At 50.7% G+C, this 20,310-nt stretch overlaps 1 protein-coding gene across 6 annotated transcripts in view; it reads left to right on the forward strand.

Moving 5' to 3' along the window:
* The window catches only part of PHF21B (PHD finger protein 21B), a 134,276-nt gene that overhangs the window by 107,736 nt on the left and 6,230 nt on the right, over positions 1 to 20,310 (forward strand). For 3 of the 6 annotated variants that reach the window (XM_045363461.3, XM_045363462.3, XM_074003575.1), the window contains 5 exons: positions 10,438 to 10,489; positions 13,151 to 13,227; positions 15,333 to 15,387; positions 17,010 to 17,032; positions 18,925 to 19,083. In XM_045363461.3, the coding sequence (XP_045219396.2) occupies positions 10,438 to 10,489; positions 13,151 to 13,227; positions 15,333 to 15,387; positions 17,010 to 17,032; positions 18,925 to 19,083 (366 nt within the window). Of the gene's footprint in view, positions 1 to 10,437; positions 10,490 to 13,150; positions 13,228 to 15,332; positions 15,388 to 17,009; positions 17,033 to 18,768; positions 18,879 to 18,924; positions 19,084 to 20,310 lie in introns of those variants that run through there. The other 3 variants (XR_012418639.1, XR_012418640.1, XM_074003576.1) reach the window with 2 other exon arrangements.

The following is a 20,310-nucleotide window of genomic DNA, read 5'->3' on the forward strand; positions in this document are numbered from 1 at the left end:
ATTATCCTGGCCTCAGCCAGCATCTGAATGAGTCTGGCTGCCCTCAGATCAGCACAGGCCCTGCAAAGGGCAGTCGGAGCAAGGTCTCAGCCCTGCAGCTCTCTGGGCAAGCCCTGTTCACACACATGCTTTGGCCCTGTGCCCGGCCCTCCTTCCTGTCTCATACCTGCCCAGGGCTACTGCAGTGGATCCCGGCCAGTCTCCCTGCCCCTGGATGGCTTCCTCCCTGTCTATTCACCCAGCAAATGATCTTTCCAATATTCGGAAATAACTAAGTCACTCCCTCTCTTGAAATCCATCCAAGCACCCAGTCCGTCAGGAAGACCCTGGGTTCTCACGTGAATGGACACCTCTGTTTCAAACCCACAGCAACCCCAGATACAGTGGAGAGAGAGAGGATAATGATGGAGCCGAACGTTGTTGTGTCCCTAAAACATGTCAGCCAGGGACCCACACCCTTGGCTGTCGGGCTCCAGGTTGGAAATTGAGCAAGGGTGACCCTGAGAGTGGGCAGCTCACACAGGGCAGTGAGTTCCAATAATTCCTTGGGTAAGAGATGAGTGGACCAGGCTCCTTTGCTGGTCTGGGCCACAACTGGACCTGGGGAGCTGGCCAGCACTGAGGCAACCGCAAACTTGCTGAAAGGGAAAGGTGGGTGTAAGGGAGAGAAAAAGAAAGAAATTGTGCCCAGATGAGTCTTGACAGAATTCTCACATATACGAGATCTCACGCCAAGGGCGGCGATCAGTGAAATCAACATTTGGAACATGAATTTATTCCAGATGAAGTGAACTGTGCTAAACACTCTAGCAACAGCTTTTAAATAAGTGTGTTTAGGATGCACAAAGCCCCGGGCGTGGTGGCTCACGCCTGTAATCCCAGCACTTTGGGAGGCCGAGGTGGGCGGATCACAAGGTCAGGAGATCGAGACCATGGTGAAACCCCGTCTCTACTAAAAATAGAAAAAATTAGCCGGGCGCAGGGGCGGGCGCCTGTAGTCCCAGCTACTCGGGAGGCTGAGGCAGGAGAATGGCGTGAACCCGGGAGGCGGAGCTTGCAGTGAGCCGAGATTGCGCCACTGCACTCCAGCCTGGGCAACAGAGCGAGACTCCATCTCAAAAAAAAAAAAAAAAAAAAAAAAAAAAAGGATGCACAAAGAAAGGAGTAATATCTAGGAATAAATAAGGAATAATGAAGCAGAAAAATCAAGGAAATAAAGCAAGATTAGATGAACATACAAATTCGAAAATCTGATCGAAGTTCTTAAGAAGAACCTAATTAAACAAAGGATATATAAAACTAAAAACTATTTTTTGAATTTCATATACTTTTCCCCCTTCTGCCTCTGGTGTCCCTTACCATAAAAAGCATGTCAATGAGATGACATTTAAAAAGCTTACTAGACGGCAGGAACAGAGATAATTAGTGCTTTTGAACAGGACACCATGCATGGGGCACAGAGATGCAAATATGTGAAAGAAAAACTATGCAGGAGCAGGCAGGGACAGAAAGCAAGTGGGGAAACCTTGCTTTCACCTCCTGGGGCTTTCAGCAGGAGGGAGTGGGTGTGGGGCGATGGGGCAGGTGGAGAAGCAAAGCTGAAGAATGTCCCAGGATTGAAGAGCATCAGTTTGAGTTTTTAGATCAAAAGTAGACTCCATCTCTCAGGTGTGATTAATAAAACCAAATCTAGGAGGCTAGAAATTCATGTCAAAGAGAAAAATCATAAAAAATGAGGAGGGCAAAAACAGCGGAATGACAGATGTGCTGGGGCCTCCAGCAGCCTCAGCCAGACGACCACGGAGCAATAAATATCTGCAGACTGCCGAGGGAAAGTTGCTGCCAACTCAGTATTTTATACCCAGTTAAGCTGTTTTTCAAGAGCAAGGGCAAAAGACATTTTGCACATAGGAAGACTAAGGGTTTTATCACCCACAGACCATCCTTAAAAGAACTGTGCTTTAGCCAGAAGATAGATGAAGCCAGAGACAGCCAGTGGGTGTAAAACAACTGAGTGTATAGACTGTTAAATTACAGGTAGATGTATTTAAGTGTAGACTGAAAAAAAAAAATCCAGTTTTGTTTTACAAAGCAGATAAAAGGAAAATTATAGGCAACAAAAATGGGTTGGAGGTGATGTTTTAGAGGGAGTTAGAACATGCCAAGAGCAGTGTAATTTGGGGAAGAAGAATAGAAATTTAACTCTAGCCTTCATTAGAAAAGTGTAGGCCAGGTGCGGTGGCTCAAGCCTGTAATCCCAGCACTTTGGGAGGCCGAGACGGGTGGATCACGAGGTCAGGAGATCGAGACCATCCTGGTGAACATGGTGAAACCCCGTCTCTACTAAAAAATACAAAATCTAGCTGGGCGAGGTGGCAGCGCCTGTAGTCCCAGCTACTCGGGAGGCTGAGGCAGGAGAATGGCGTGAACCCGGGAGGCGGAGCTGCAGTGAGCTGAGATCCGGCCACTGCAACTCCAGCCCGGGAGACAGAGCGAGACTCCGTCTCAAAAAAAAAAAAAAGAAAAAAGAAAAGTGTATAGTTAGAAACATATGCTGAAAACATTTAGGCTAATCAGTGAAAAAAATGTAATGCCACCTATAATTTCTAAATCAGCAGAGGAAAAAAAGTGAATGTGGACCTTTTTTTTTCTCCCAAGAAGTAGGAAATGAAAAAATAAAAAGGATACACTGAAAATACAAATAAAGTGGAGGAAATAAGTCCAAATAACTCAGTAACCATAATACATGCAAATGAAATCTTCCTACTTTTAGAGGAATGAGAACAGGCTTAAAAACAACCCAATCCAGTTGTATGCTGCTTGTCAGAGGCATACCTAAATAAAAAAAACACCAGAAAGGTTGAAAGGAATGAAAAAGACATTACTGTGAATACTAAAGGTGGGATCATCCATCAAGATAATTTAACAGTCACAAACTTACGTGCACCATAGCAGCATCGTTTGGGATATGTATTTGGTGCAAATGTATTACGCAGTTACTTTGCACCAGCCTAATAGCAGAACTGTAAGGCAAGACATTTGACAAATCCACAGAACACAGTTTTGAACACATGTCTATCAGAATGAAGCCAGTCGATCCCACAGGGCAAAAAGACTTGGCTGAGCTTCCAGTAGGAACAGAGCAGCTACTTAGAACTGAGACTCTCCCTGCATCCCATATAAACTAAGAGCAACAAGATTTTTTTTCTTTGTTTTGCAGATTTCAGACATGAGCGGAGCATCAGCAGACTGGGCAGGAAGCGTTAGTGTCGTCAGAAGCAGCAGAGGTCAGGGCTGGGCAGCAAGCTGATGGTGCAGTGAGCAGTGGCCAGGAGTGGTGTAGGAGACTCTAGGGAGGGCCAAGGAGCCACAGGCTGCAGAAAAAGTCAGTGGCATGTACTCCCTGAAGATCAGAAGTCCATCTTGAAGTGCAAAAGGAAGGAGAGTGTCTGAGCCGGCCTTAGCTTAGACGGGGCCAGGTCAGGCGAAAGCTGGGCCTGAGATAATATAGAATGTGCTGGAGGGCTGGAGGAGGGAGTGCTTGGTGGTGTTAGGTCTTAGAAAGTGCCAGGCAAAATATGCCTCCTGGAGGGATTGCACCTGCAATCTGTAAGGCATCCAGGATCAGGGAAGGTGGCAGAAACGCTCTTTGACCATGGGGGAGAGGCAGAGGAGGCGTGGTTAACCGGAGAATCCCACTGAGGGATGAAGAATGAAGTCAATTGCCTCGGCAGGAGAGGCAGAGCCTTTGAGTCGCTTTTAGAAGGCTAATGTAATCCCTTTCCCACCTGCTACAAATCTCCAGTATAGGAAAATTCAGCTCATTTTAGTTATGTTTAACAACAAAACATCAATATGAAGCTGCTATAAGCAAAAAATACGGAAAAGAGAAGCTATTTTTACCATGAGATAAAGAATACTAGGAAAAAAAATTTGATCTTCTGTTGTGATTATTTTTAAAAAAGAAACTTAATAAAGCAATCAGCACTAAGAAGGAACCTACACAGCTAAGTTACACAGATTTATGGAAGAGATAGCTAAGTGGCTAAATTGCTGGAGAGAATGAACCATGAGCTGTAATTATTCACAAAAAAAAATAATAAAACCACCCCAGAAATGGATGCATAGCTGAATGAACACAGAGGGCCATAGATACAGCAGAAGACACGGTAAGGGACACCAGAGGCAGAAGGGGGAAAAGTATATGAAATTCAGAAAATAGTTCTTTTAGTTTTATATATCCTTTGTTTAATTAGATTCTTCTTTAAAAATTTAGAACACCAATTTGTGAGGATAAATTCCATTCATCAGGGTAAACACAGATCTCAGGTAGCCCTGGAGCTGAGGAATACGTTTGATATTTGGTAAAATTTGTGAGTCCGCAGCTTTTTGATGATTGGCCTTGCACTGCCCTGTAATCTTCTCTGTTTCTGTGTTGAAGAGCTCACCTTCCTGGTATCTGGGGTTCTGCAGCTGCTGCTGCTTGAAGTAAGCATTAGTAAGATGTATTGGGATTTTCACATTGCTGATAAATTTTGGTTGAGGTGGCAATGGCAAATTCCCGGTGTGTCCTTAATTGAGGACCAGAGGCCCAGACACAAGTAGCAGCCACTGCCCAGCTCTGCAGGAAAACCGCCCGCCCTCTTGCTTCTGTGGCACCCAGTGAGGAGGATCAGAAGGTCCCGGGGGTGATGCTGGCTTGCAGTTTTCTCCCATGATGACTGAAGGCTTTTTGCCATGACTCAATAGCTTCCAAGGCATATCTTCAGTAGGAGAATATGTAGGCATTTTGTAAAGTTGAACTACACGGATACCACCATTCTTGTCACCACCAACTGTAACAGTTGCAAGAACCTTCTCCTTTTTCTTTTCAACCTTGGATTTAGCGGCTGAGTACTTCCTCTTATGCATGGCCTTTCTAGAATACATAGCAGATTGGGAATATCTGCCAATTCCTCTGACAAGGATGGGATTTCAACTTCAATGGGGCTTCCCCCTTCTTGGGCTTTTTAGCTTTGAGGTTCCCCCTTTTCACCTTGCCACCAGCATCAGCCTTCTTGGCTTTGGGTTTCTTCTCCTTAGTATCCAACTTCTCACCATCTTGCAAGACAGGAAAGAGAATAATGAGTTGTTAAGTTTCATAGTAAGTGAAACCTACGGGAGGCAAGCAAAGAAGATACAACACATGTATAATGGGAGGCATCAAAGAAGGAAACCAGAATGACGAAATCGTTTCCATAATTTCCTGCAATGAGGTGAATTTGGCGGTCCTGTGGTTGGCATTGGCTCCTGTTTCCTGTTCATAACCTGTCCTCAAATGAGTGTGGGTGAAGGGGGACTCGGGGAGAGGAAGATGGTGTGAGGAAGTAGAGGCACCACATTCCCAGTGTTCTCCCAGCCCAGCCTTCCCAGGTCAGGCAAGTAGAACAGCTGCCAGCAGCTCAGGACGTCCTAGAGTCCCTGCCACTGTCCAGTTAGTTAGACACAGGGTCCAAAAGTGATATTGGAACCAGGTGGCGCCAGACTGCTGCCAGACTGGTACTGATTGGCTGAGCTGCTGGATGGCCCCAGAATTCCCAGTCAGGCAGCTCTGCAGCCCCCTCAGTCACTCCAGTGTTCTTCCATCTGTGTGAGTGCACATCTCACAGGATTGAATTTGACGGACCCCACTTTTCATGGTATGGTGATGCTTCACTTTTTGAAGTACAATTAAAGGAAAATGTCCTGAACTTTTAAAAAGACTTTATAATCTGCATCTTGAAAGGACACATTGGATCCCAGGGAAAGCTGATGTGTGCTCCCTGGGGAAAATGTGCAATGCTGAGACACCCAGTGAAGTTACCGACTGTAGAGGGAAAGCAGTTCAGCTAGTGTCTGACTTTTCCACCGCCACATTCAATTCCAGGATACACTAGCGTAACATCTGCAAGATAATAAAGGAAAGAAAGAATGAGCCAAGGATTTCATATACAGCCTAGCTGTCCAAGTTTAAAGGCTACAGATGAAAAGTTGTAAATCTAGCCGGGCTCAGTGACTCACGCCTGTAATCCCAGCACTTGGGGAGGCCGAGGCAGGTGGATCACTTGAGGTCAGGAGTTTGAGACCAGCCTGGCCAATATGGTGAAACCCTGTCTTTACTAAAAATACAAAAATCAGCTGGCATGGTGGCGGGTGCCTGTAATCCCAGCTACTCAGGAGGCTGAGGCAGGAGAATCGCTTTAGCTTGGGAGGTGGAGGTTGCAGTGAGCCGAGATCGTGCCACTGCACTCCAGTATAGGTGACAAAAAAAAACGTTGTAAATCTTTGGAGAACTCAGGAAATGTTCCGTGAGCCATTTATGAGAAACTGCTGGAGGCCCAAACCCAGGAAACCAAGAGACACGGGGAAACTTTGGTACCAGCGTTGGGGTGAGCATCAAATGTATTTAACTATGGGTGAGGATGTCAGAATAGAATTTAAATATGATGTGCTCCGATAATACATAAAAGATTCATTTAAGTAAAATTGAGAAGGAGGCAAAGAAGGTGGGAAGTGGAAAGAGTTCTCAGATTAGCTTATCTGTAGCAGTTGGGACTTTAAATGAATCAGAAAATACCCTTTAAAGCTGAAAAATTAAAGAACGATTTTTAACAGCATAGAAGTAAAAATCAGAAAGGAGTAAACCATTCGAGATGATCTGGAAAACCCAAGAGAATGGCTGAAAAAGCTGCAGACAATAAGAGAATTTGGCATTGCAGCAGGGTGTAAAATTAATGTAAAAATATCACTAATCTTCACAGCAACACGGCAACCTGTTAGAAGCTTTATACACAATCCCATTTACAATTGCAGCAGAAAGATTAAATGCCAAGAATAAACATAATACGAATATTCAATATCTATTTGAGGAAAAATTTAAAACCCCTTACGACAGAAGAAAAGAAGGAGAAGGAAGGAGAGGAGGAGGAGAAGGAAGGAGAAGGAAGAAAAGAGAAGAAGAAAGAGGAAGGGGCTGGGTGTGGTGGCTCACACCTGTAATCCCAGCACTTTGGGAGGCCGAGGCAGGCACATCACCTGAGGTCAGGAGTTTTGAGACCAGCCTGGCCAACATGTTGAAACCCTGTCTCTGCTAAAAATACAAAAATTAGCCGGGCTTGGTGGCAGGTACCTGTAATCCCAGCTACTTGGGAGCCTGAAGCAAGAGAATCCCTTGAACCCAGGAGGTGGAAGTTGCAGTGAGCCAAGATTGCGCCATTGCACTCCAGGCTAAGTGACAAGAGCGAAGCTCTGTCTCAAAAACAGAAGAATAAGAACAGAGGGGCATGTCATAGCTTTAAGTAGGAAAACTTAACAATATGAAACTGTCATTATGCCCAAAGTTAATTTATAATTTTAACATTCCAGCAAATCCACCAACTGATTCCCTCATTCTCAGAACTACTTAAGATGGTTTCTAAATTTCACACAAAAAATAAGAAGGGCCAGGAAACTGAACAGGAAAAACAGTGAAGGGATATTCTAATCCTCCCGGCTATTAAAATAGACCCTAAAGCCTTGAGAACTGAACATGTGGCAGGAGCTCCTGGAGAGGCAGATTTAAGGAACAAAATAGAAGACCCAGAAATAGACCCAAATAAATCTATGATAATTTAGTATATGATTAAAGTGACTCCTTAAGTCAGTGAAATATGGAAAGACGGAATTTTCAGTAAGTGGTATTGGAACAAATGGTAGCCATACAGAAAGCAGTGAGCCCCCACTTCCACCGTGCACACCAGGATCCCGTTCCAAATGGATCAAAAATTTAAATGTAAAAAGTGAAACTATAGAGACTAAAATTATTTTATTACCTCAGCACCTCTAGCCAGGATCCAAAAAATAAAAACACTGCAAAAGAAAATATTGATAAATTGTATTAAAATTTAATTTAAAATTTTAAAAATTAAAAATTGGTACCTTTTAAAATTTTAACTACAATTTAAAAACTGATACTTTTTTAAAAAAATACGGAGATGAATGGCAACAAAATGAAAATAAGCCCAGCCTGAGTGGAGCCTGATTCCCAGCTCCTTAAGTGTGAGCTGTCCATGGTGACTTATTCCCAACTAGTACAGTATGAGGGCGGGGGGCGGGCGCAGAAACAGTGACTTTGAGTGGAGCTTGGCAGACACATTTCAGCCAGTGACCAGGGTCACCAGCAGTGATGAGACAGGTGGGTGGTCTGTGCCCTTGCTCTGATGTGATGAGAAGGTGTGTTACCTCTGTGGTCTTCCTCCCCAAACCCACCACCCCACTGCACTCATGAGGAAAATATCAGACAAATCCCAAGTGAGGGTGCTTCTGCAAAATACCTGACCGGTCCTCCTCAAGCTGTCCAGGTCATTAAAAAAAAAAAAAAAAAAAAAAAAAAAAACTTGCTGAGAAACTCTCACAACCCAGAAGAGTGCGAGGAAGCATGGTATCTAAATACCGTGTGGGATCCTGGAACAGAAAAACAAAGGACTGGGCACAGTGGCTTACACCTGTAATCCCAGCACTTCCAGAGGCAGAGGTGGGAGGATCGCTTGAAGCCAAGAGTTTGAGACTAGCCTGGGCAACATAGCAAGACCTCGTCTCTACAAAAAATTTAAAAATTAGCTGGGTGTGGTGGTGTGCACCTGTAGTCTTAGCCACTTGGGAGGCTGAGGCAGGAGAATTGCTTGAGCCCAGGAGTTTGAGGCTGCAGTGAGCCACTGCACTCCAGCCTGGTTGACAGAGTGATACCCTGTCTCTAAAAAACAAACAAGACTAAAGAAATCCAAATAAAATATGGGTTTTAGCTGATAATAATGTACTGATGTTGGCTCTTTAGTTGTGATGAACTGGGCGTGGGTATACAGGAACTCTCAGGAATGAGCCTTGCAACTTCCCTGTAAATCCGAAACTACAATAAATAAGCCAGTCCCATAAATAAAAGGTAAATGGGGAAAATATATTGCAAGTCATATCCCAGACAAGGAAATATTGAGTCACGGGTTCATCAAATACTCACGAGCACCTACTCTGTGGCTGGCCCTGAGTGAGGCTCTGGGGTTAGTCCTCTTACAGCATGGTGGCCGCAGAACTCCTGGCAGGCTCTATTTCGAGGCCGGCAAGAGAGCCTCACTCCAGTCACCAACAGGGATCTTATGTAACATAAATGCCACAGGAGTGGTTCCAGCACCTCTTCGCCCTGTGATGTTACCTAATCCCATGGTATTTTCAGTCCTGCCCACACTCAAGGCAGGGAATGATATGGGGTGACTACACTGCAGGGTAGGAGCTCGGGGGCCATTCTGAATTTCTACCTTTCACCACCGAAGAATGTCCAATGAAAAAAAAAATGCCCTAGTGAGCTCTGTAGACAATACAGCGTCATGACCTTTTCACAAGTCAAAAACAGGTAAGGGTTGGGCATGGTGGCTCGGGTCTATAATCCCAGCACTTTGGGAGGCTGGGGCAGGCTTGCAAGACCAGCCTGGGCAACGTGGCAAAACCCCATCTCTACAAAAAATACAAAAATTAGCTGGGCACAGTGGTGCGCACCTGTGGTCCCAGCTCTTCGGGAGGCTGAGGTGGGAGGATCACTTTCACTTGAGCCCTGGAAAGTGAAGCTGCAGTGAGCTGTGATTACTCCAGTGCACTCCAGTCTGGGCGACAGAGAGAGACCCTATCTCAAAAAAAAAAAAAAAGATAAAACTAAGTGCCACCCTGTTTCATAAGTGATAGAAATATATGCATGTGTATACAAAGTCAAGGAAATGGTCATTATGAAACGAGAAGGATTAGGATCACTAGAAATGAGGGTAAAAAGAATGAGATAAGGGGAGGGACACAGAAGAGATGCAACTTACGGGTCAAGTGTCAGGTTTTGAGTTTATTAGTAGGTTTATGATGTTCAATTTATTATTAAATAAACAAAATGAAAGCCATGAAAGGACTAATGGAGCAAAAGTGTTATGAACCAGTGACAGTGATTAGCCCAGCTATGTGCACCTTAGCTCTTTAAAGTATGTTTGAATACATGCATCCAGTGTTTTCAAGGAGCCCCTCCAAATTGAGCTGCAGATGCTCTCTTTGGGAATCCTATTTCCATGTGTTTCTTAGAAACTGACTTGGTGTCTGCAGTTGGGGGCCTCAGCGGTTGGGGTACCCATAAGGATTAGCCCAGCTATGTGCACCTTAGCCCTTTAAAGTATGTTTGAATATGCGTATCCAGTATTTTCAAGGAGCCCCTCCAAATTGAGCTGTAGATGCTCTCTCTGGGAATCCTATTTCCCCATGTTTCTTAGAAACTGACTTGGCATCTGGAGTTGGGGGTCTCTGTGGTTGGGGCAGCCATGAGGTATTGCCCTGCACCTGCCATAGCAGATGTTTGTTGAGTGCATGAATGAACGTTGACGTTTGTGTTAATGCTCCTTTGTCTATTCCTTCCCTCAGAAAATCGCCTTCATGGTAGCGCTAGGCCTGGTTACCACGGAACACTTGGAAGGTAAGGAAGGATCCAGGTAGCAGCAGGTTGGGCTAGGACTGACCCAAAAGCCGGGGTGTTGGGGGCCAGGCGTGATGTCGGGTGGTCTGGGCTTCAGCAGCAGCTGGTGTGGGTGTAGTGTGGCCTCACACTGCTGCAGTGGGTCTCAGGATGTCCTGGCTCAGATGGCAGCGTCTGTGTATGAACCACCTCCCAGGAGGTCTGCCCCAAGTGCCTGAGGCTGGGTGGCTGTCATCAAAGACACACGAGACGGAGAAACCTTCCAGGCTCGCCCTGGCTCCATGACTATGCACAAAACCCACGGTGGCACTTCCTCATTTCAGCGGAGGGACCGTGCGGGTTCCCTGTCCTCAACATAGGGAAATGACAAAAGGCAGACTGCCCGTTCTTGCCAGTTTCTCAAGTGTGGGTGGGTTACTTCTGTGTGTCTCAGTCTCTTCATGTGTAAAATGGGTGATGGCTGAACTGTCCTGGGGGATTGTTGGAAGCAGCGCTGAGAGCTGGCCACCAGCTCGCCTGCCGTCAGACTAGCCTGCGGACTTCATGTGTGCCACCAAATGTGTCCATCAAAATTGGAACAGTAGTTTATTTGAGCAGACGGGACTGTGACTCTACGAAGGGGCTGTGTGACCTTACGGATGAGGGCAGTTTCACGTGGGCCGTGAACATCATCGCAGAATGACAAGGGCGATCTCAAGTGAGCCGCGAACATTGTCGTAGAATCTTAGGACCTGGAAAGCCTCAAAACCAGCCCCCTTGGAGAAGCCCCCATGGGGAAACCGAGGCCAGGGAAGCTGATTCACTCGCCAGTTAATACCAGGCCCAGGCTGGAATCCGGGCCTCCTAACTCCCAACCCAGAACGTTTTCCACCACACCCATCTCACCTGCAAAGGCGTTTCATAAAGGGAAAGCACGTACCCTGGTAACCCTGGATGCAGGAAGGTTCGCTAAGGTTCCTCTCCCTAAACGCAAGAAGGAATGAAGTGAACCCCCGCAGTGCCCGAGGCACTAGCGGTCTTTAAGGCAGTTTCTCTCCATTGCAGCAGGTGAGCGACCGAAGCCCAGGGGAGGGGAGGGACCTGGCTGAGGTCATACAGCTCATCCGGGGCAAGTGGGAGCAGAGCAAGCCTTCCCGAGCTCAGCAGAGCCCAGCACACGGGGACCCCAGTGTGCCACGCAGGCTCCAAGAAGAGAACCCTGTCCCTTCATGTGGCCTGGGTCTGACTTGCTCCCTGGCAGCAACCAGGGTGGGGAGGGCCAGGGGAGAGCCCCAGCCTTCCAGATCCCTGGGCAGGGAAGCCCCCTGCAAGCAATGCTTTCCCTGGCCTTCCCCTCCCTTCTGCGTGCGTGGTTGGAAGGCATTACTCTCCAGCCAAGGTTCCTTTGTAACCCTCCGTAAGAACATCTGCGAGTCCCCGCCTGATGGTGTGAGTGTGAGTGTGATGAATCCCGCTGCCTTTGGGAACGGTTTAATCTCCGACCAAAACCACGGCACCACGGAGGCAGCATGCGGCTGTGGGAACAGAAGTCTTATGCTCAGGTCCTGCCTGTGCGCTGGCCAGAGTCCCTGGGCAAGGTCCTTCCCCACTCCAAACCTCAGTTTCCTCATCTGCAACACAGGGAAAACTGCGCCTGTAAACTTTGTGGGATTGGTGAGCGACAGCACAAAGTGCTTTCCTAATAGGTGTGATCATTCTTGGTCTTATAAATTGTCCTCATTTGGAAACCTCCCCAGCCTCTGCTGTGATATCCTTAAATATTTCTTTCTTGAGACCCTGTGTTCTTCCACAGAAGGTCTGAGCGCCTTATAGAAAACAGGCTGAGTAATATTGAAAAGGTTTAAGAAGCAAAACTAGGTCTGGGAGACAGATTAGAAGATGCTAGCACAGCTGCATACGGAGAGGCAGGTCATGGGTCCTGCCTGGGGGTCAAAGCAAAGAAAGAGGAAAAGAAAACACCATCAGTGTGGCCGTGCCCGTCACTCGCACACGAAGGATTCCTGGTGGGGGCTGCACTGGGGCAGAGGCCACCTGGGTAGAAGCTTTGCTCCTGGGCTTCCGAGAGCTGGGAGCCTCACCCTGCAGCTCACTGGACCAGTGGGTATCACCAGACCAGTGGTATCACCAGACCAGTGGGTATCACCGGACCGGTGGGTATCACCAGACCAGTGGTATCACCAGACCGGTGGGTATCACCAGACCAGTGGGTATCACCAGACCAGTGGTATCACCAGACCAGTGGTATCACCAGACCAGTGGGTATCACCAGACCAGTGGTATCACCAGACCAGTGGGTATCACCAGACCAGTGGGTATCACCGGACCGGTGGGTATCTGCCATCTTTCAGGTCCCAAATAATGGCCATGGGCCAGATAAGGACACACAAGGAGGACCCCACGCTAAGAGTGGGCACCTGGATTTGGGGTACCTGCCACCCTCCCCGCAATCTGTCGTTCAGCCTGAGGCCACCAAAGCTGTCCTGCCATGGAGTCCGTGATTCCTGGAGGCCCTGACCTGCCCTGGGCCACCCTGTGGCATGGATGCTGAACAGACAGGCTTCAGAGCAGGAGGGGATGGTGGTGCCCAGGGCTTGACGAGGAAGCATTTGGGGTTCCCAGGGCAGGCAGGACCCAGTAACTGCTGTGTCTGTGCCTTTCCAGAAATCCAGAGCAAGCGACAGGAGCGGAAGAGAAGAAGCACAGCCAACCCTGCCTACAGCGGCCTCCTGGAGACCGAGGTGGGGGACCTGCCAGCCCCATGCCACCAGGAGGGTAGGGGGCTCCCAGTGCACAGCCTCCAGGAAAAGCTCCAGGGCCTCCCTCATTCGCTTTCCTAACCACCCCCCTCGTCTTTCCCTCCTGGGCGTGGGGCCGAGGGATGACTGTAAATAATACCTCTCTTATCACCTCCGAGTTCAGAATCAATTGATAGGAAGATGCAGAATAGGAGATGTCAGTTTATTCCTAATGGAGGCTGCCCTGGGGAGCGTGGCCTCATGGGAGGTGCACCGGCTTCTAGACTCTTCGCCCTGAATGATCAGGCGAATCCCCGGTCACAGGCAAGGCTGGACACCCCGGCCTCCCTGGACCACCTCACACCTCGTCTAGAGCCTGTGCCGTCCACTCATGGCTGGGAGAGGCTGAGGCTGTACACAGCCTGGAGCAGGCGGGCACCATAGAGGAAGGCCCAGAAGGGGCTGGGTGGGCGTGGCCAGTGCCCTTCCCTTCTGTCAGTTGGAGCGTCCATCCCCAGGGATGGGGGTTGGAAACCGAGAGCCTGCACCAACATGGGTCCAGTGCAGCAGGGTTGGGACTTCAGGATGCTGTAGGGGAACCAGGGCCTCTCCCGTGAGCTTGTCCCCAGGGAAAAACCAGATCATAAATGATACCTTCCTGTCCTTGTAAATGACAGTCCAAAATTCTTCGGTTAAAATCCTAGTGTCATCTCCCCAAAGCCAGCTCTGCAGGGTCTGTTGGGACGTTTAGCTCTGAGGCTCAGAGTTTTCTTAGGGGCAGTGTCTTGGAGCCTTTCTCTGGGATGGAAGCCGTTTCCTTAGAGCTCCGAAGTCCAGAGCTTGGGGCAGCTGTCCTGAGGGAAACGGTGTGCCCCAAGGTCAGTGCCTGGTGTGTTGCAGACGCCAGCTCTGTGAGATCTGCAGGAAGGCGAGGAAAGTGCGGTCTCACCTCCCAGGGTGCGGGCTAGTCTGGGCCACTGTCTGGAGTCCTGAGTCTGGGGAGCCTGAGCTCAAGTGGGAGGGAGGCATTTGGCACAGAGTGGCAGCCAGTTCCAGGCCCTGCCATTGCCCTGTCTGTGGGGAGAGCCCACTGTGGGGCGTCCTCTGGCCTCGTCAGCCTGTCCATGCCTTTCCTCTGCTTCTGCCTGTCCTGCTCCTGTTCCAAGAACGTGCCCCACATGGGCCATTTCACACCATTCACTTCCTCTTCCTTCATCTGAGCAAGCCCTGTCCCCCGACTCGGACCCTTGATAAGAGCATCGTGGAAGTGTTTTCAGCCTCCACCCAAGGAAATGGTGTGTTCTCCACACAGTGAGGGCTCCATTCCTTTAGATTTGTTCGTTCATGAAAATGCGGGCTGCTCTGTGGACGAGGCGTTACCCTAGGCTCCCGAGTCTGAGGCCAGGGCCAGAGACGGCGTAAGCAGGTCAGGAGTCAACCCAAGGTCCCGCGACCCTGAGCCTGGAGCAGGCACACAGCCCAAGGGGGCCCTTCCCCAGGTCCACAGCCTGACCACACCGAGAGAAATGGTGTCAAATCCAGCAACACAGTTCTACGACAGCCACAGCCAAAGCCACTTCAAACCACCAAGGTCTAGACCGGTGTGGCCTGTGGTTGCCAAAGCCAGGACTAAGGCTGCTCTTCTGGAATGTTCCAGAAACCTTTGTCCACATGTGATGTTTAAGGCCACATGCCAAGAAGTGGAATCTGGGGGAGCCAGTCTATAACACCCATTTCTCCACCTGACTCCAGACCCAGTTGAGAGGCAGGAGATAGGTGGAGAATGTGACATGCACCATGTGACTGATGTGCCCCACGGACGGCCCTTTGTGAGCTAGATGCACCCACAGGTGCAGAGAGGGTGTGTCCTAGACCTCCTGCAGGCAGAGCCTTTGTCGACTTCCCTGCCCCACCCCGCCCTCAGTCATCCCTGCGTCCTTCTGCCTTGTATTTGTTCCTGTTTCTGCCCCTGGCAGGGGGTGTTCAGCCAGAGCCTGCAGCCCTGGGTGGGGACCCTGTCCCAGAGTGAGTCCTGACCTGGGGTGGAGTCACCACCGAGGAGAGCCTGCAGACGATGGGGTGTGGTGTTTTGTTTTCTGTCCCTGCAGAGGAAACGGCTGGCCTCCAACTATCTCAACAACCCCCTGTTCCTCACAGCAAGAGGTAAGCACCGGCTTCAGGCTTTCTGCCAGAGCTGCTCAGGGCCACGGGGAGTCATCCATGGGTGGTCCTCCACGCCTGGGCCTGGGCAGGGCTGCCGGCCTCCCACTGGGCTGACCTGGGCAGAGGAAGGTGAGGACGCTATGCTGAGAGGAGCCTCCCACCTCCCCACTCCTCCTGCAGCCTGTGTGTGAGCTTGGAGCTGTGGTCTGGGGGAGGTCCACAGCCTGGGCCATAGGTGTGAGCATGACCGATGTGGCATCTGCAGGTGTGACCCAGCCCGGGTGCTGCTGCTTCCATATTCCCCTGGAGATGACCTCTCTTCCCCGCACGCAGTCAGCCTCTGATACTCCTGGGCTGGGCTGGTGCCTCTCAGCCCACACCTTGCCCACCCTCCTCTGCCTGCTCTGGGCATTGGAAGAGCACAGGCTGGACTGGGGTGGGGGTCTCAGCCCAGCTCTGCCTCTGCCTCGCTGTGTGCATTGCTCTGGGCCGAGGGCTCCTGTACAAGGCATCAGGCCAGATCTTCAGGCTGGGACCTGGCCTGAGGCCTCTACCTGAGTCTGCAGTGCCCCTCCCTCCTCTGCCAGCCGTGCCCCAGTGCAGGACCTCAGGGAGCCACGTCCCTGCATTCAGACAGCAGCAGGAAGCTGCCAGTTCTCTTCAGTTAGAAAACCATAGTCCCACGGGCAGGAAGTGACGGTCAGCTTCCTGGGATTCTGTGTAGCTTTCAACATGTCACCATCCCTCCCTGGGCCTCTAGAAAGTGGGACCATAGCCACCTGCTTCTCAGAGCTGGGACAGTGACTTGAGGGGTGAGTGTGACTGCACTTTGTGAGCTGTCGAGTGCTGTGCAGACGCCGGAACTGTTCTTCCCACTGGGTGGCATTATTTGTAGATGGATCTGATCTAGAGCCTGAAAGATACCTATGTTTGCGGTCATTAAAATGTGTGGTTTGGTATCATTTACTAGAATGAGTGGATTACAGTCAAAAAAGAGTTGAAAATAAGTCACTTTGAGGGGTTCCTGGAGCGATGGTTCCTTTCCCCGGGCAGCTCACTACCACCATGTCCTCAGTGAGCACAGGGCCCACATGAGCCTGTTCCCATGGTGGCTCCTAGCTGTGACCAGGGCAGAGACCCTTACTCCCATCCTGCCCAGGAGCAAGACCCCAAGTATCACAGGGCCTTGTGATAGCCCCATCATACCCTGGGGTGAGAGCCCAGGTATCACAGGGTCCTTGTGATACTCCCATCATGCCCTGGGGTGAGAGCCCAGGTATCACAGGGGCCTTGTGATATTCCCATCATGTCTTGGGGTGAGAGCCCAGGTATCACGGGGGCCTTGTGATACTCCCATCATGCCCCGGGGTGAGAGCCCAGGTATCACAGGGGCCTTGTGATACTCCCATCGTGCCCCGGAGTGACAGCCCAGGTATCACGGGGCCTTGTGATACTCCCATCATGCACTGGGGTGAGAGCCCAGGTATCACGGGGGCCTTGTGATACTCCCATCATGCCCCGGGGCAAGAGCCCTTGCCACATGAGGCCTCATGGACTCCAGTCCTGATCCGTGCTCCTCCGACGGCCACTAACATGTTCTCCGCCCTTCTTCCCTGTGCTAGCCAATGAGGACCCCTGCTGGAAGGTACGTGTCCCCTCCCTCCGTCTTCACGCCTCAGGGGTGGAGAATGTTTTCAGTACAGTCCTTGTAGGGTCCCTCCTAGAAAGAGGGAAAGAGCCTGGGTGGTGCAGAAGGCCTTTTGGTTCTGCCCTTAGGTGCTAAGAGCTTTGTGCAACACTCAGCCAGCTTTCCAGCCTGCCAGGCAGTGTCAAGTCGGGCGTTGCCACAGGGCTCTGCTGTCAGCTTCAAACAGGAGCCCTCCCTGCTCAGAACTGAGGATACAGAGACTGTGGGGGCCACTAAGGCCCAACTGGAAGCAGCCAGATGGTGCCCCCTGGCCTCCACCCTGGCTCCACTGGCCTCAGTGTGACCTGGGCAGAGCTGGCCCTCCCTGGTCCTCCGTGACCCATCCAAAAAGGGGCTGGACTTGTTAATCCCCAGGGATTCACCCCACACACCCACATTTCTGTGATCCTGTGGGGCCCCCACCCCCTACCCGTGCACACACCACATCCCTGATTCCCAGAACATTGGCTGGTCATGACCTCGTTCATGGCACGGTCTCAGAATTTATTCAGCGTTTTTCTTCACTGAATTTCTGATCTAATTCTAAAAGAACATTCAAGTCCCTGCATATTTGTAACGGTCAAGCCTCTAAGAAGCAGTAGGTGATGATTGCTGTCAACTCCGGTTAGGCTGTGTCATTTTCACAATAGCCCTGCAATGGCACAGGTTGGTGCTGGGGGGCCTGGTGGTGTTTGTCTGCAGACACCTTGTGCTCATCCAGGGCAGGCTTGGGGACAGGGGACACCTGGAGCCTGAGCCCTGTCCCCACAGAGCCCTCAGACTTGGGAGAGCCTCGGCTTTGAGGCAGGCAGTCTGGATGCTGGTCCCGACTCCACCTTCAGCTTGCCGTGTGACAACCGCCTTTCCCCGCCTGGGCCTTTGCATGACACAGAGGGTGGAGATGGGGATCTCTGAGGCCTCGTCTGAGGGCGCTGCCCCTTCGGCAGGGGCATCCAGTGTCCTTGTGGCACGGGCCATCCCAGAGGAGAGTTCTCTGGTCTTTCCCAGCTCTGAAGTTGGAGCATGCTGTTGACACATGGATGGCGAACAGTTTTTTTTTTTTTTTTTTGAGATGGAGTCTCGCTCTGCCGGCAGGCTGGAGTGCAGTGGCCGGATCTCAGCTCACTGTGAGCTCCGCCTCCCGGGTTTATGCCATTCTCCTGCCTCAGCCTCCCGAGTAGCCGGGACTACAGGCGCCCACCACCACGCCCGGCTAGTTTTTTGTATTTTTTTTTTAGTAGAGACGGGGTTTCACCGTGTTAGCCAGGATGGTCTCGATCTCCTGACCTCGTGATCCGCCCGTCTCGTCCTCCCAAAGTGCTGGGATTACAGGCTTGAGCCACCGCGCCCGGCCCTACAGGGTCTTGAGTGGGGCCACGCCGCCCCTCCAGGCAGCGTCCACATAAGCAGTGGGGGCGGGGAGGGAGTGCTGCACGCATCACTGGCCCCGCTCCCCGCACATGGACCTCTGGTGCAGCACAGACCCTGAGAGGGCTGTTTTCTCGGCCACAGCAGGACACCCTGCCTTGTCGCCCGCACCTGGGCTCCAGGTCTTAACACAGAAGAACCAGGTTATGGGAGTCACACCAGGCCCGACTCCGATGCTCAGAGCCCCAGCCCCTAGTAAACCTGGCCCTGTGGGTGCCCCGCCTCCTCCCAGGGCCCAGGCCTGACCCCACACTGTCGCCCTCCAGGGTTTATCCCTCTGTCTCCGTAGAGTTGCTGGGAAACGTTGGCAGAAGAGCAGCCACACGTGGGTCAGACACAGCTGCCTGGGCCTGACCCTGGCTGACCCGGCCCCCGCTGACCCGGCTTGGCTGACCTGCCTCCTGCCCTCCCTTCTCTTCCAGAACGAGATCACCCATGATGAGCACTGCGCTGCCTGCAAGCGAGGGGCCAACCTGCAGCCCTGCGGCACCTGCCCGGGGGCCTACCACCTCAGCTGCCTGGACCCGCCCCTCAAGACGGCGCCCAAGGGCGTGTGGGTGTGCCCCAGGTGCCAGCAGAAGGTATGGGAGACTGTGTGGCCCCCTCACCCCAGACTGGCCTGGAGGTCCCCACCGTAGGCAGAGGCAGGGAGGGCAGAGGAGGGGTGAAAAGAAGGGCTTGGGTATAGTCAGGCTTTTTCAGCCTCAGCACAATTGACATTTGGGGCTGGATAATCCTTGGTTGTGGAACTTTATCCTGTTTATGATGGAATTTTTTTTTTTTTTTTTTTTTTGAGACAGAGTTTCACTCTGTTGCCCAGGCTGGAGTGCAGTGACACGATCTCGGATCATTGCAACCTCTGCCTCCTGGGTTCAAGTGATCCTCCTGCCTCTGCCTCTCAAGTAGCTGGGGTTACAGGCGCCCACCACCACACCCAACGAATTTTTGTGTTTTTAGTAGACGGGGGTTTTTTTTTTTTTTTGAGGCAGAGTTTCACTCTTGTTTCCCAGGCTGGAGTGCAGTGGCGCGATCTCGGGTCACTGCAACCTCCGCCTCCCGGGTTCAAGTGATTCTCCTGCCTCAGCCTCCCGAGTAGCTGGGATTACAGACGTGCACCACCACGCCCGGCTAATATTGTATTTTTAGTAGAGACAGAGTTTCTTCATGTTGATCAGGCTGGTCTCGAACTCCTGACCTCAGGTGATCCGCCCACCTCGGCCTCCCAAAGTGCTGGGATTACAGGTGTGAGCCACCGCAACCAGCCAGTAGATTGGGGTTTCACCATGTTGACCAGGCTGATCTCAAATTCCTGATCTCAGGTGATCACCCGCCTCAGCCTCCCAGTGTTGGGATTACAGGCGTGAGCCACTGTGCCCGGACTATTATGGGATGTTTAGCAGCATCCCTAGCCTCTACCCATGAGATGCTGATAGTGGTCTTTCAATAATGGCCTTTTAAAAACCTGAATCTTGCTTTGGGGAATCTAGTCTAAGGAAATAATTCAAATAGGGATAAAGTTTTGCGCGCAGAGAAGCCCCACACCCTTTATTTACAAAAGACTAGAGGGGAAACGGCCTCTCCTCGCAGCAGGAGATGGTGGAAGATCCCAGCTGTACACTCAGTGAGATACTCCGTCAGCATCCAACAGGTTTTTACAAAAAGTGTGATTCTTTGGATCTTGTTCACTATATGGAATTAAATTATAAAAATAAAAAACAGGCTTTACAGCTGCTGTATAGTTTGGGAATCAGCCATCTGAGAAAAACGGCAGAGTAAAAACCCTGGGAGAAAATGCTTGGGAGTGTGGC

The sequence above is a fragment of the Macaca fascicularis genome, chromosome 10 (genome assembly GCF_037993035.2).
Source record: "Macaca fascicularis isolate 582-1 chromosome 10, T2T-MFA8v1.1".
NCBI lineage: Eukaryota > Metazoa > Chordata > Mammalia > Primates > Cercopithecidae > Macaca > Macaca fascicularis.